The sequence below is a fragment of the Stegodyphus dumicola genome, chromosome 4, assembly GCF_044657685.1.
Source record: "Stegodyphus dumicola isolate Sdum_Otavi_A_Nest chromosome 4, ASM4465768v1".
Classification (NCBI taxonomy): Eukaryota; Metazoa; Arthropoda; class Arachnida; order Araneae; family Eresidae; genus Stegodyphus; species Stegodyphus dumicola.
The window spans coordinates 68,337,950-68,355,253 of NC_140771.1; the positions used below are offsets into that span (position 1 = coordinate 68,337,950).

A 17,304-nucleotide genomic window follows, 5' to 3' on the forward strand; every position below is an offset into this window, starting at 1 on the left:
TATAATATTAACAACTGTTGATAAAGTGTTAAAAACTGAAAATTGGTTTGAGGGAATGCATATTAAGGCAGATACAAGCTGTGGAGAATTACAGTCTGTCTGATGCAATTTTAAATGGGATTGATAAACAATATCTGCTAGTAATTAAAAACATCTTGTTTAACCAGTCTACAACACAAAAAAACATATTTTACCCCCAAGGAACCTAGGAACTGTTGGTGGTGAATCAGTGAGTGCCAGCTGATAGCTAGGTACTTCATTTTTATTATTAATTAGAAAAGATGTTATTTTTTATGCAGAATGTGTATTTCATAATTTGAATATTCATTTCAGGATAATCAAATATGTGAATTTCATCAGCTTGGTTGTTTGTCATTTTGATTAAACATGTCAGCTTCTAAGCCTTCCTCTCGTGCAGCTGCAGTAAAGAGAGATGGAAATTTCCGCTATGCCACTAGACTTCTGGCATTGGAGAAAGGAAAACGTGTGAATCATCCTAAGGAAACAAAAGAAACAAATGCTCTCAAAGCATGTGAATGTTTGTTTAAATCTGATAGCTGGAAAGGATCAAAGATTTCTCAAAATTCAAAATTCCCTGTCAAGAAATCAACAAGCAATAAATGTTGTGCTGTAAAAGACAAAAAGAAAATAACTTCTGCAAATCATCATGAAAAAGTTGTCATTGTATCCAAGAGATCATCATCTGTCAGTGTTGTCAAGTCTTGTAGTTTGCGAAAATCAGTTTCAGTTAAAAAAGTTAGCTATTCCACATCTGTAGTGTTATCTTCGGATGAAGACAGTGATAGTGAAGAAGAATTGGGAGATGATGATGATGATGATAATGATAAAGATGATTACCCCAAAAAGAAAAGAACTATTTTGAAACATACTACTTCAAAAGTTAAATCAAGTTACCGTCAGCCTAAAAAATCAGAGAGATCAGCAAGAAAGGCTAAAGCAATTAAGTTATTATGTGAGAAATTATCTTCAAATAATAAACGAAAAGATGTTTCTCCTACGCGAGAACTAAGGCCAAGATTTCCGTACAGTATGCTTCAAGAATGGCCTACTGCTAGAGCTCATCGTATGGCTAGCTTAAATGCATTAGCTAAAGTTCATGTGCTTTATGAAAATGAAGGACGGACATCAGGAGAAAATTTAAATGATGCAGATGAGAATACTTTGATTGATCTTTTAAATGAAGAAAATTCTGATGATGAAGATGATGTGATAATAAAAAAAGAAACAAAATCTTCTGTTAATTCTACCTACAAAAAGAATGAGAAAGCTAAAAGCTCTGAATCTGATAAGGTAAAAATTGACAAAAAGAACAAAAATTCCATTGCAGAAAATAAGATTCCAAAAAAAAGCAGGAAAAGAAAGGTACCTGAAGTGGAAATAATTGATACCAGAGTGTGTAAGAGAATGGCTAGCTTAAATGCTCAAGCTATATTAGCTGCAAGTTACTTACAGGAGCCAAAACCAAAGAGAATTTCAAAAAAGTATGAAAAATGTGATAGCTCTTCTGATACTGATGAAAAAGAAGTAAGTCTTGAATCCAAGTGCTTGTTAAAGATTACAGAAACAGAAAAAGAGGATAAAATTATTAATTTGAAGGATGCAAAAGAAAGCTGTGATAAATTCAAATCCGAAACTGTAGCTGATTCTGTGAAAGAAAAAAAAAGTATTGATAAAAATTTACATGTGTCAGATGTTAGCAAAACTACAACCTCAGAAACTCCATATCACAGTAGTTGGACTGTTGAATCTGACATAGCAGTATCGAAAAGTTGTGAAGAAGAAGTAATTCCTCATAATGTTGAAAAAAACAGCGTAGTGTCATCAGCTGCCTCTACTAAAGTAGGAGTAACACAGTACACAGAAGTAAGAAAAGTCCAAATTAATACAAGAAAGGATATAGAAATCAAAGAAGAGAGTAAATCAGAAAGAAAAATTGAGAGAATTCTTTCAAATGATGATGTAGCTATTACTCAGATGTATCGTTACCAGTCCAAAAATGCCAGTGAAAGCTACTGTGTCCAGATGCAAACTACATATAAACCAGTATCTAAAAACCTTACACCATCAGCCATAACAGTATCACCAAGCAGCCCAATGCATCACCATATTGAGCCAGTATTTACTGGGAGGCCAAACTATTATGGATGTGGAAGTCATAGCCCCATAATACCTCCTCAGCCTTATCATGTAAATCCTAATGGAAACATGCCTCCTATTATGAGTATGGATCATCGACTCCCTCGTCACTATGGTGGTAGTGCATTCACTGTACCTCATTATCGACATCCTCAACATATGCAGTTTGCACGCAGTGATTATGGTGAGTTTTTTATTTACTTTATTACGTAACTCTTCATTTGAACCCTTTTCGAGTTTCTACAATATTATTGATTAAGATGTCTAACTGTTTGTTTGATAGATTGCTTTAATCATTCCAGTGATAAAGGCTAGGAGGTTTAGCTACATATTTTAGGATTTTATATTAGCAGAGATGCAGATATGTGTTTTATGAATGACTAACAATAATAAAAAGGAGCAATATCACTTAACTTTTTAAAGCAGTTTACCTAATGAACACATAAAATGTGTTATTGTTCAGAAAGTTATATATGTAAGATTATTAAAAAAATATGCAAAACTAGATTATAATTTAAATTATCAATAACCCCTTAATTCCTCATTTTTAGTTAGGGATTTCCCCTCTCTGTTCTAAAAATAATAATAATGTGTTTTGGACTGTATCATTTCTAGATCAGTACATACATATGACTTAGTAATGCTGATGACATTACTAATTCAGAACTTAAACAAAACTTTCTCTTAATAAACTGCCATATTGGATAACTGCACACTTTTGCCTCTACCTCTGTTCTTGCTTCAGTGCTGCATTGCTGCTCTTTTTCTATCACAGCAATATCAAATGTTCTTGAATACGCATGATTAGAGTACCAAGTGAATGCCAATTAAATAAAAAGTTCAATATTTTAATCTACCTCGGCAGCCAAGTCTGCTTTGCTCTTTAATGTGGATCAATATTCTACACCATCATTACTTGTAAGATTAATTGCTTCATTACAGTGCCAAAATGCTATATATCTCCATCTATGTCATCAACTGTTTCTACAATATTATTGCATCTAAGTTCTGCTTTGTTTCAGAACATTAATATCATTCTTAAGGCAAGATACTGATTTGAATTTGAAAAAAATGCATCTATAGATAATTCATTTTAATTTAATGTAGTGAAATGTATAATATTTAGAGATCTTAATTATTGCCTATTTGCTGGCCTAGACAGTTTCAACGCAGAGGCCTAGAATTTTTTCTGTTGTTTATTCTTTGGAATAACACAAAGTCATCTGAAGTTATTTTAAGGATAGTGAAATAAAAATGAAAATTGTCTACTTCATATATAGTGAGAGGTATAGTGTGAAAATAGCTGAATAAATATGAAAATAGCCTCTTCCTCCAACCTCCTCAGATCAGAGTAAGCATGCCGTTCCCCCCAAAAAAGTGCTTACTTTCAATAGTTCCATACTAAATAATTTATCTTTATAATTTAATCAGCATTGCAATTTTTTGCTATAATTTGAATTGTTGCAAATTTCAGATGTATTATAAATTATGATGTTTTGCCCCTTGACAGACATCTACATCTTTGAGCTTCTTTTTTTTTTTTCGGGGGGGGGGAGGCATGTCCTGAATGTAGTTAAAATTTCTGTTTATTCTCTTCCTCTCCTCCCTTTAAAAACACTATCAGAATTTTTTTTTTGGGGGGGGGGTGGAGGGGTGTGTCAAATAATATTTATAATGGATGTGTACATTAAAATTACTTGGTATTTTATCATTAAATTCACCCTTTTAAGTTTCTAAGTTTGACCCATGAAAGGGTTATTAATAATAGTAATATTGTTTGTTATCTTTGGTCATATTAGCATTTTTAAATGAGAAATGTGTTATGTAATTAATTTAATTAAATTTTAAAAGATTTTACATAAATTTTCATATACTCTGTTTAAATGAACAATGCCTTTGTTTTAAGATACTTTTCTGGGGGGGGGGAAAAAGGCAGATAAAATTCATGTAAAAATCATAATTTCTACAAAAAGGATATTGCAAAATTTATGTTTTATTTGAAAGTCTAAACTGGAGCTGTTGCTAAAAAATTTGAATGCTCTAATTATCATATCAGAAGCATGCATGCAAAATTGTGATTTATTATCTAAAAACGATTGCAAGATAATTCTGCTTAAAAGTCAAACCTAATTGATTGATATTGATTAGAATTCAAGCTTATAATCTGTTTTAAATTTTAAATGAAATTTCAAAACTTTTTAAATTGCTAAAAGTAAAGAAATATTTATTATTTACTGTTTTTTACTATAACGTAAAAGAAAAAATGGTACATCCTTAATGGACTCCAAAATTTAATCACTAATCAACCAAGATTTAACATGTAGCAAGGTATAAGAATACATGGTGAAATTGTGTTGAGATATCTGGCTTGAATAACGATTCAAACATGGGGGCAGCTGCAATACTGAAAAAAATATCATTGCAAGCATTTAACTCTGTTTTAGATAAGTATATGTATTGCATTTATTGTTTTTGTAGCATTTTATTAATGTTATTGAAAACATGTATTTTGTTAATTATAAATTTTGAATTTGAATAATAATTTTTAATTTTAAATTCCCTTCTCTTGATTTTTGAATGTATAAATTATTAATCACTGAATGAAAGTTTTGCATTTGCAAAATATTTTTGTAGAAAGTCTCTCTATTAAGTTTAACTGCATAATTTTGAAATTAGATGGGTATTTCAGCATACAAGTTCAATTCATTCCGTGACCGAGCTCATAAGTCAGCCTAATTATATCCTGAAACAATTTCTCCCATTAAAATGCACTTAAATACCTTTAGTCTATTCCAACCCTACCCCAATTGGTCATCTCCCCCATTTTTTGTGTGTTTAATATTTTTAAATGAGAAAAGGTGTACTGTTTTATACAGAAAACTAATAAAAGCATTATGAAACATAATACCAACATATAAAAGAGAATATAAAGAAATAGTTTGATTTTATGAAGTTTACTGTAATTATATTATATCATACCATCATTATTCTCTATCAGTTTTTGCTACCTATTTTACCACTTTTCCCTCACTTTAAAATGTGTTTCAGTACAAATATTTCTAAAGAAGTTTGTATCATCTTTAAGAAAGCTTCTGATATATATTAAACTGATTAAAATGTCTATGAACAACAGCACTATTGCGTGACATGTTGAAATTTCTTTTTTTTAATGAACTTGACACCTGCCTCCTACTTTCCCAAAATGTCCATAATTTCATCTTCAGAGATAGACTTCTTTAAATTTACCTCCTCCTCATCATTAATTTCCTCCAAAATCTTTATAGGTTTCTCAGTCTGTTGTTCATTTAAGTCTTATGTCATAAGTTCTCCCGAGTTACCCTCAATGAGTTTGTTTGTCTCCCTCACTACTTCCAGACTCTTGACCTTTCCAGGGGACACAATCTGCTTTAGCAATTCTTCTATTGGTTCAGGTTTGAATCCTTCAAAATCTTTTTTGACACAGCCCCATAGCCATTGATGAAAAGATTTTAAAAATTTGATATCACCTGTTGGTCATTTGAACTCTCTGAGGATATTATTTTCAAAGTTCAGTGAGTGTGCAGGAGCATTGTCAAGAAGAGCTTGAAGATTAATAATTTTCCTCCAAGTATTTTTTAATAGCATGACCAAAGAGCAAGTTGATTCACTCAACAAAGAACTGCTTGATGATGACCTCTTCACATAACTTAAAATTTTGTTATTGTAATTTTATGAGTTTTATATGATCTGAGGATTTCTGAGAGGTATATGAGCAGTGACTTTATTATGAAGTTGTGATTTGCACACAATGCCAGTGTGAACCTATCTTTCATGGGTTTATGTGCCAGAATCGTTTTCTCCTGTATAGTTATGTATACAGTGCAAAGTCTTTAATCCGGACTCTTCAGGACTTCAAAGATTCCCAATTAGGGTTTTTTCTGGATTATAGATCATCAAATTAAATATGGTAAGATGGCATGCAGAAATTATAAAATTAAAAATATGAAACCATAATTTATGAAATAAAGAGCAATTATGATGTAAAGGATATCAAAATTTACAAAAAAAACAAAAAAAAAAAAAAAAAAAAGCTTTTTATTTATTTGTTTACTTTATTAAACATTTCTTTCAATGTAAGTTGCTTAAGTTGCTCTTTTATGTGCTAATACCTTCTCTTTAATTCTATAAACAGACATAATTTCTTGTTCAGTTACAAAGTTCCGCTGTTCAAGTCCTGTAATTGCTGTGCCGAGAATACTGACTAACTTGTCAATCGAAATTTTTTCCTTTTCACAACCTCTCTGTCACTTTTTTCATGCCTTTATCCATTTTTTGCAGCAATTCTACTTTTTATTTGATGGACATCGAAACATGCTTTTTGCTTTGTAGATCCTTTGGCAGCTCCAGAATCGGAATCTCTTTTTGACATAATCGAAAGTTCAAGCTTACTTTTTATAAAATTTCTCTAACAGTCTGCAAAAAGTAATAAGCCGAATCCAGTTAGAAGATTAAGGAACAGTGCAATATGCAACATTAACTGAAATAGATAATTAGATAATTTTAGCCTAGCTTATACTGTCCGTTATACATTAAGCTTGCATGCGTAAATGTAACGCATGCGCAGAAAGTTTGTAGCTTTGAGGTCTGAATTATAGATCATTCCGCTTTATGGACGTCTGAATTAAAGACTTTGTACTGTGTTATACATCTAAAGTGGCATTCTCTTTTAGAAGCCTTGTCTCATCACAGTTGAAGATTTGCTGGAGGATGTAACTTTTGGCTTCTTTCTATACCACATCAATTTCAAGGATGTTCTCCACTGCCTCATGTCTTAGCTTTCTGCTTCGCCAAGCTTGATGATGGATCTAGTTCCTTTTTTGAACTTTTAAAACAAGCCAAAACTCTCCTTGAATGTCTCTTCATTCATTTTTTGAAGAGCCTGGGAGCGTCCTCAAAAATTTGGCATATACAGCTCATGGCTTCTCACAGATGATTGCCTTAGTCACAATATTTTCTGTGAGCTGATACTCCATCAGCAACACCAACAACTGAATCGCACCATGTCATTTATAAAAGCCCAGCATTTCAATATTGTTGCAATGCCCTTGGTGACACTATAGCTTTTATTGGCTCCTTCTGCTTCAGTATTATATATATTACAAAAGTTCTACACTACTGTTCATATTTATTTATGATTTCAGTCTTTAATTCTAGGAACATCATCAACTTCTTCACATCACTCACTTAGTGTCCATGTTGTATCTTAATAATAATTATAAATATATATATTTATCTTAATACTATAATTATAATTATTATATGATTACATTAATTATGAATATATATATAATAATGTCAAAATGACTGCACAAACTCGAAGAATGCAAGAAGGGAAAACAAAATATTATAGAGATGCATCTAGTACAAGTAACCATGGGAACTAAACAAGGAAGCCGGCTGTTTGCTTTCCTTACAGTGCTAGTAGTGGTGCAGCTAACCTCTTGCATGGACCTGTGTAGATGCAAGAATATGCTCAAACATCAACTCACATCCCAAGAATCTCATATCCAGAGGTACCACTGTACTCAATTACAGGGTTCATATTGTCCTTAAGAGTCCTTAAAAGTTTGTAAGTTTTTTTAATTGATATTTAGTCCTTAAAAGTTCATAATTTTGGCCAAAACTGGCAGAAGGTCCTTAATTTTAATCTAAAATTTCTATATGTTTCTACAACTGCCATTTTGAATGTAGATGAGCATTTTGGAGGAATATTTTTAACGTTTCACTGATAAATATGGTCATCTTTGAATGGATAAATGGATTAGAATTTGTTCCTGTTTATGATATAAACGGTGCGATACTTAAGTTTCCGTGCAAGAAGTGAAACATAAGTATTTCAAAATTATTACATTTTTTTAATGAAGAGATCTTAAACAACATTTTGTTTTTTAGGATAGGAATACATTTATTAAACGGTTCTAAATATGACGATTAATAATATTTTCTCGAATTTAAGATCAGTTTCTATAGATAATTTTTAATTTGGAGGTCTGGAAATTTTTTTACGTTTTTTTTTAATTATAACATTAATGAATTTCATTAAAATAATGATAATATATTGAAATTATATTTAAGAAATAGCTTTAAAATATAGCATTTTTATTTTTTGCTGTCATATTAGAAAGTGACATTACTTTCCCTTTTGGCAATTTGTTTACAATATTTTTAATCTGAAAAATAAACAAGCTAATAAATGCTATAAAGCACAATTTATGAAGCAGTTCTTAGCAAGAGCAAAATAGCTGTGTAATTAGGTAAAAATGTCTTCTTTTTAATTTTTCAAGTAGTTTTATTTTTTCCTTGTAATTGTCTCAGAATATGCATCAGTTTTCTCTATAAAATTAATTTTACACTTTGTTGCCTCATTTTTTCTCCCGAAATATTTCTGTCTTTTTGCTGTTACAGAATTTATAGGGTTAATTTTTCTTTAGGATTTTAAACATTGCAATTTGGGAAGTTTAGAAGGATTTGAAGCAAGATTTGTAGACCCACAATTCTACAAGATTCCAGAAAATTGCGACCAAATGAAAAATATCATCATGGTATTAACATGTAATGGATGTATTTTACTGAAAGTTTGTGTTAAGTTTCTTACTTTTTCGAGAGGTTTTTGAAGAATAATGAAAATATAATATTTTAATGTTTTACTTCTGATTCTAAAGTCTTTTTCTTTATTTGTCTTTCCTTTATTCTCTCTACTTTTCACTAGACACAATCATGGAAAATATGGCAAGCATTTCTAGAAACAAATCACATGGACAGGCATTTCTAGAAAGGAAATTTCATATTAATAAAGAATTTGAAAACTGACAATTTCAAAGATTCATCATGTTTGTCTCAAATGCATCAAACACAGGGCTGTTGCTTGGCATTTCGCCACTTGATGCAATCTCTGTGGTTCCTAAATTCTAAAAGTTTTGCCATTTCTAAATTTTCTTTACTGGCATATAACTAAATTCTAAAAATTCTGCCACACCGGCTTTGTAACCAGCCCTGACCATATAATCATTTTTTATTTATTCTGCGTGTTCATATTACTGAAGAAATAAAAATGAGCAGCTTCTTCTATACATTTTAAATGCATGTAGCATTTTAGAATAACAAATACCTTTACTTAAATTCTAAAAATGAAGGGAAAAAGTGTTGAAGAAAGAAAAATAATCTTTGAAGCTATGTACAGTTATTATTATGTAAATTAACCAGTTAGTCACAAATAATTATGTTTCAATTTATAATTTCAACCTTATGTTCTTGTTTATAATTATTTATAATTTCAGCCTTTACCATAACTTCTCCACCAGAATGCAAATCAGTTCGATAGTTTTAAAAAAAACTATCGAACTGATTTGTACCTTAAAAAAACTATGAACTGATTTGTATTACTGAGGTTTTTCGTTTGTAAGACAAAGTTTGTTTCTGGCCTCCACTTGCATGATGATGAATTCCTGCAGGCTCTAATAATTTGTAATAATTTATCTTTCTCTTATCGCTGCGACAATTGAATATGTTATGATGAAAGAGTTACTGAGCTAGCTTAGATTAAAATTAAATTGTGTAGTCTTGGACTACTAGTCCACATTTTTAGCTTGAATTTAACTGTTCCTGATTAATTACATCACCATGAGATCTAGTTGATTTTGTTAGCATAAGAACGTACCTTTATGTTTTAAGTTATGTTTAAATAAAAGGCTATTTAAACCTTCCTCTGACTATGTAGTTATTTTCACACATGGCGATAATTTGCTTCTTGTCCATCAGGGGTTTTGGACTTTTAACCTTTATAAGATCAAGTAAAACCTCAAGGTACTTTGTCAAGAGATTCATAAGGTAGGAGATAAAGCACAGAGAAACTAGTGAGAACATTGGTTTATGTGTTGAAACAAATTTCTGATTGTTAGAAAAGATGCTTAATGAGAAGGAAATTGATATAAATTAGCCAAAAATGTCTCGAAAGGCTTCAGATTGAAAAAACGCATAAATATTTAGTTATCTGTTGTTGCTACGAAACATAAGTGTTTTGTAGCTTTTAACATGTAATTATCCTAATATCGTTTAAGAATCAGTGTCATTAATTACATTTATTTTAAACTGTGAAATATTATCAGATTGGGATTTTAATAGAGCTTTCTTAACAAATATTGTTAAAAAATAAATAAAATTTAATAGTGGCCATGTAAATCTATAATGACTAAGGATATCTAACTACCTAATTTAATTATTTGTAACTAGCTGCTCATCCTTAAAAGTTAGTTATCTCTTCGTATTGAATTGAGTTATTGCCTTTCATTAATCCTTACTACTGTAGTCACAAGATACTGTGTAAAAATGTAAAAATTAATCTAAAACTTATTCATTGTCTCTAGTGAGACTTAAAGTAATACAAAACAACTTATTACCACTAATGCTTTAGTGCTTAGTGGAACCTTAAAGTATATTAACTGTGTTAGAACCCCAGGAACTCTACACGAAGCTATGACACTAACTGTGTTGGACAGACAGAGCACAACTAACTTTAACAGCTTGCCAACCATGCCTACATCAGGGTTTTAGGTTTGTTCTAATCAACAGGTCTCGCTCTAGTCAAGTAGTAGTGGTGGCAACATCCAATCTTCTGTTATGAATCATGCTGATTATGATTTTGCTTCTCATTTTAACATATGTTGTTTGACATACAATCTACCTACTATTTACATAACCTCTAGACTGAGCAAGTGCATGACGAAATGAGACATAAAGGAAAAAATCAGCATAAAGTTAATCGTTAGTAAAATGTAAATTAAATGTCGCTAATATTTTTTGAAAGTCTAACTGTTGTAAGTGTGAAATATTTAATTCTATTTGATAATAAGTTGATTTTATTCTCAAATGAGTTTTATAATTATGTTTAATAAATAATGCATCCTACTTATGGATCTATTTTATTCTTAGGATGGTATTACAAAAGTGAAGTTCAGGTGTAGATAATATCTGTATTTGAATTTGTTGAGTTCCCATTTGGTGATATGTCCTCAATTTTTTTTTCATTAATGGTTTTTTGATGGTTTAAAAATGCTTAATTTCCATTTGCAGAAAATGTGTACGAACCCCTGTATTACTGTGTTATTTAGGGGTTGGTAAATTATAATTAATTTAAGAGAATAAAAATTTCTTTGTTGTATTTACATGGGAAATAACGACATATTAATATTGAAAATGAAAACAAATTGTGTCATGGAAATAATTGTAGGTTTATATACTTTTTTAGGATATTACCAGCCTGCTGGACCTCTGATACAGCCACTTCATGATCCGTGCACTATTCATAAGCCAGTACCATATCATCCTCAACCACATCGTCCTCAGCCACCTCAAAGGCCTCAACCGCAAGCATCACATTTAGATGTTTATCCTCCTTGTGATTCTCATCAGCCTCATCAAAACAATTCTCCTATAATTTCTTCTAACCATCCTCCAATATCACTCCCACAAAATTCTGTCATACCCTCTTGTCCTCCTTTATTGGAAGCAACTACTCAAAAACCACAGACATCTTTGCATTATAATGCACCTCAGCCATCTGAGAAATCTCAAGAAAAATGTTCAAATGACATCAGTTCTTCATATAATCGAACATCAAAGCCACTGCCCTCCTCATCACTACATTCAGCATACTCATCACAGAATAATTATAGAGATTTTCAGAGAGAGAAAGAAGTATCAAATTTGTATGGAAATTATCCTCCACTGCCTTATGATCAAAAACTCTCCAAACAAAGTCCTTATGATTCAGTTTCACAGTTTCATGATTCTAATAAGAACAAGTTAAGTTCTCACTTACCTCATCCAGCATCTCAAGAATCAGTTCACTCCCATAATGCTGCAGGTGATTCTCATCGGGAAAATACACATAATATGCCACCACATTCTGGAGGGAATTTTAAGCACTTAAGTGATATCATACATTTTAAAGAACCGTCATGGGGTATTAAAACAAATCATGATGGAATCTCTGATGTACCAGTAAGTTTTCTACCTTTCCAGAATGAACCAAATAAAGAAATGCCTTCTAACGATATACAAGAAACTATTAGGTACCCATTACGTCCACCATCTGTTATTGAAATTGTAGAAGATAATTCTAGAGATACCAAAACTTATATTCAGTTAGAAGTACCAAAAAACAGTCATCGGGAGAAAATTGTTGTTGTAGATGTAGAAAATGATGATATAGAGAGAAAATGTGATGAAACAAGAATTGGTGTTAAACCAGTTCGTGATAGCAACTCATCTCAGGAAAACATTATATCTCCAGAAAAGAAAGAAGATTCAGTAAAATTAGAAGTAAAGTCTACTGAAGAAAGTATTGTAGTGAAAAATACTAACTCTATCCCAAGTAAAAATGAAGAGCCTGTTAAAGAACTGCCAGATATTATGGTATTGGAAGTTAAGAAAAGGAAAGAATCTGCTGTTGTTCGGAGGGCAAGATTACATGGAAAGCAAAGGACGTTTAGAGATTGTTACAACAGACCATTAGCACAATTGTCAAAAACAAAGAAAAGTGATAATTTAGTGGCTTCAGAAGAACATCTCAATAAGCATTTGCAGCCATTGGTTTCATTACCTCGTCTCGTTCTTCCAAAGATAATAGAGAAGAAACCATCGCATGGGTGGTCTTGGGAAGGCACTCCAGTTGATAAACAAATCTATATATCAGTAAGTATGTATAGATTATAAGTAATATATTGTACTTTGGGACATAAGGCGTATTTGCACTGTATAAATTTATATTCCGTACAATAATTGTTACTGGACAATTATTGTATGGCTAGAGTAAAAAACTGGTATTTTATGTAGCATAAATACAGGCCAGCTTCAATTAAGTAAATGTCACAAAGCCATTCCTCTCTTTGCAGGTTGCTTTAGTATGATTTTCCAATGTACAATAGAATTTTGATAATGGGCAAATATAGGGTTTAAGAGTTAATATAGATGAATTAATTTCGTCAATTATAGGTCATGTATTTTGCTTATATTTTCTCCTTTCTGATTTTTGTATTCAATCTGACTTGTTTGCACATAAATATCTTAAATATAGTTACACTTTAAGAATTATTTAATCAAGATTGAATGCAAAACTATATTTATTGTATAATTTCATGCATAGAAAATAATATCGGTACCAGGAATAAAACAGAGGAATTCTGTGGGAAGTAAATAATACCTTTCGTGGAAAGTTTTGTTGGTGAATTAAATATTCAATAACAAAATTGCTTTAGAATTAATTTTTACAGGAGAATAAATAAATAAACTGTTTACAAAACCCCAGCTGTAAAGTTTCTCCAAGTTAATATCTGTACCCTAATCCTGTCATCATATTTTGCTTATCTGCCAGAATTGAAATTTGGGCTTTATTGGATAAGTATTCCTCTCTAGCCCTTTTCTCTACCATATTTTCCATTTTTAACATCAGAAAAGTTTTTGGAAGGATTATTTTCAAGAATTTATTCCTATTCATTGTCAGTGTAAACATGCTTTACACAAACCAACTACAGTACAAAGTCTTTAATTTGGACGTCCATAATCCAGAATGATCTATAATCCGGACCTCAAAGCTACAAACTTTCTGCGCACACGTAAATGCATAATGCGTTTACTTTAATACCTTTATGCATGAGCATATGCGTTTACGCATGCGCATAATACGTTTACACATGCGCGTTTAATGTATAATGGACGGTATAAGCTAGGTTAAAATTATCTAATTATCTATTTCAGTTAATGTTGCAGATTGCGTTGTTCCTTAATCTTCTAATTGGATTCGGCTTATTATTTTTTACCGTCTGTTAGAGCAATTTTATAAAAAGTAAGCTTGAACTTTCGATTATGTCAAAAAGAGTTTCTGATTCTGGAGCTGCCAAAGGATCTACAAAGCAAAAAGCATTATTCGATGTCCATCAAACAAAAAGTGGAATTGCTGCAAAAAAATGGATAAAGGCATGAAGAAAGTGACAGAGAGGTTAGTGAAAACGAAATAATTTTGATTGACGAGTTAGTCGGCATTCTCGGCACAGCAATTACAGGACTTGAACATCGGAACTTTGTAACTGAACAAGAAATTATGTCTGTTTATAGAATTAAAGAGAAAGTATTAGCACATAAAACGAAGCAACTTAAACAACTTACATTGAAATAAATGTTTAATAAAGTAAACAAATAAATATTAAGCTTTTTTTTTTTTTTGTAAATTTTGATATCCTTTAGATTATTATTGCTCTTTATTTCATAAATTACGGTTTCATATTTTTAATTTTATAATTTTTGCATGCCATCTTACCAGATTTAAATTGATGATCTATATTCCAGAATCGCCGAAGTCCTGAAGCGTCTGGATTTAAAGACTTTGTACTGTAATTATTTACATATGATCATATATGTTTGTTCTGCATGTGTTGATAAAAAAATTAATATGTAAGGGAAACAGAATAAGTTATCATCATTTAATTTCAAGCTTTGTTCCATAGGGAAGTTGTCTGTAAAAATTTAGTAAATTTTCATAGTTTGTTTAATCTAAGTTTATGTTAAAAATAAGTTGTTTATTGGTTAATTCAAAATAATCCGAAAAAACCCCTAATCCGTAATCGCCGAATTCTCGACGTGTCCGGATTAAAGACTTTGTACTGTACAATATGCATTAAATAGGAATGAAAGTCTAAAAAGCTGTGAATAAGAAAATTTTTTACAAATGTTTGTCATACTAGTTCAAAACTAGTATTAAAAGAAAGTGAAATATGTGCTCAAAACATACAAATGTAAATAAAGCAGAAAAATTTGCAGAGATTCATGATCCATGTCTGTTGTTGAAAGAAAGTGCAGAAACAAAAGTGTTAAATAACTTGGACAATAAAATAAATTAGCTTTTTCAATCATATCTTAAATATAATGCGTTTTTATTAAAAAATTATTTGGTTATGCATATAGTAATAAAATATTATTAAATTTGCAATTCTGAATTTTTGAAAACTTAAATTTGATTTGCTTACATTGCAAAACTGAGCATGGTTTATATGTATTCATGGATTAAATGGTTATGAATTAATGAAACAGTAGTGTAATTTAGTAAAGTCTGTTTAATCAATAATTATTTTCAGTATTTAAAACATTTTAATCTTTTGAAAATATTTTTAAAAAATTGGTATTTGTGGTGTAGAATGATTTTGTATCAATACTTTTAAATAACTCTTGTATTTGTGTTTGTTTCTAACTAATCTATGATCTAATGATCAGTATTGAAATGATTTCAAATAAACCCTCTCCCAGCAATTGAAAATGTTAAAAGAGTAATGTTTTAAGATAGTGGCCTAAATAAGAAAATAGAAAATAAGTAGCATTTAGAGTATAATGTTATTAGCAAGCTTTGAAATGGCAGTGTAATTTGGCATTTTAATTTTTTTTTTAAATGCCATAGCGTGAAAAAGTTATACCCTATGGCCAAATATATTCAGATATCTGTCTGAAGACGTGAATGTGGCTACTATTGTGATGTAAAATGTAACTTCAATTAATATGAGAATTTTGGTAGTAACATTGGGAAATCATGCAGTACTGCTCTGTTATTTGGACAGAATTCAGGAGTGTTTGTATGTGTGCACATGTGTATGTGCATATATGTATGTGTATACACACACACACATATGCATGTACACTGCTCAAAAAAAAAAAAAAGGGACAGTCCTATATTTCCCGATCTACTGGGCCGATTGACAAAATTCAAATTGCGTTCTTCATGTCTCGAAAGTGCGACTTAGGATATATATTAGATTTATATATAGCACTATTCTAACATAGGTATTTTGAACACAAAATCGTACTTTTTCTGAAATAATATACCAATTTTTTTCCATATTTCGATTCTACGTCTCAAATTATGCCAGAATACCAAGTTTTCTAAAAATCGTACAAGTAGTTTTTAAAATATTAGCTCTCAAAATTTTAGCTCCTCAATGTTAATTGAATTTGGCAAATATTTATTAATATCTCTTTTTTTATTAAACTTTTTTGATTTTTTCTCTCACATTTCGAAATTTAGGTTCATTCCAAATAAAATTTACCCATTTTTTGTGTTTTATTTTTTAAATAATTTTTATAAATTTTTCGAAAAAAATTTTGAATTATAACCTATAAAATTTTTACCATCATCTTAAAAGTAGGTGTATTTTTAAGCATATCTGCAAAAAATTAGACTTTTTTATTTAAAATTTTCTAAGATATACACGAATTTACATATTTTCGAGTTTTGAAATTTGGCATCTTTTTTTTGAGCGATAATAACGCCAAATGTGGTCTATGGATTTTTGTTACAGTGAATTGCCACAGCTATTTTTAACCTTAAATTTCAAGTAAAATTTTACGGAGAATTAATTATATGACATTTTTTCCCTCAATGATGCATAATAAATATTTATTAATACTATATGAAAAGCTATTTTTTTAAATTATAGATGATATTAAAATTTTTAACTATTTTTTAAAAATTTCTCTCTATCTTCCTTTTTTTTTAAAAAAAAAAAAAAGAGTAAATTTTTACCTTCAGCGTTTTATCGTCTGCTACTTTACTTCGTTTAAATCGAATTGTCTAAAACTGAGAATTTTCGTTTGATATTTATTTGAATTTTATGAGATTAACTGCATAATTTATTTCTAAACAAACTGTTGCTTTTGAAGTGGTTGAAAGAGCGGCTGATACTATCATCCACATTTTTAAAGCACAGTATATTTTTATAGAAACATAATATTTAGAATAATCATTTTTATAAAAGTCAAATTATGATATAAACATACAGCCCTCTAGAGACTGAATTAATGGAATTCCAATGGTTATGTAGAAGTGATCTACAGCTACTTAATGGCTGGATAAGTCAGCAGATTCTGTGGACAAGTAAGAATAATTATATAAACGCCACCCAACATTCTGGATTCAATTCACAATGAGGATACGATGTTTATTAAATGAATTTAAGAAATTTTAAAACATAAAAAATCAACTCATTTTTATCCTAAAATGTATTTTTGTGTGTAGCGTATTTTCATTATATCCTTAAAATTCTAATTTAGAATGTAATTGTCAAGAAC

The 17,304-nt window shown here is 30.3% G+C and overlaps 1 protein-coding gene across 1 annotated transcript in view; it reads left to right on the plus strand.

Moving 5' to 3' along the window:
• Positions 1-17,304, plus strand: part of LOC118202270 (uncharacterized) — a 96,171-nt gene that overhangs the window by 50,563 nt on the left and 28,304 nt on the right. The window contains exons 2-3 of the mRNA XM_085815038.1: positions 334-2,341; positions 11,441-12,888. Coding sequence (XP_085671164.1) covers positions 388-2,341; positions 11,441-12,888 — 3,402 coding nt within the window. The 5' untranslated portion in view covers positions 334-387. The remainder of the gene's footprint in view (positions 1-333; positions 2,342-11,440; positions 12,889-17,304) is intronic.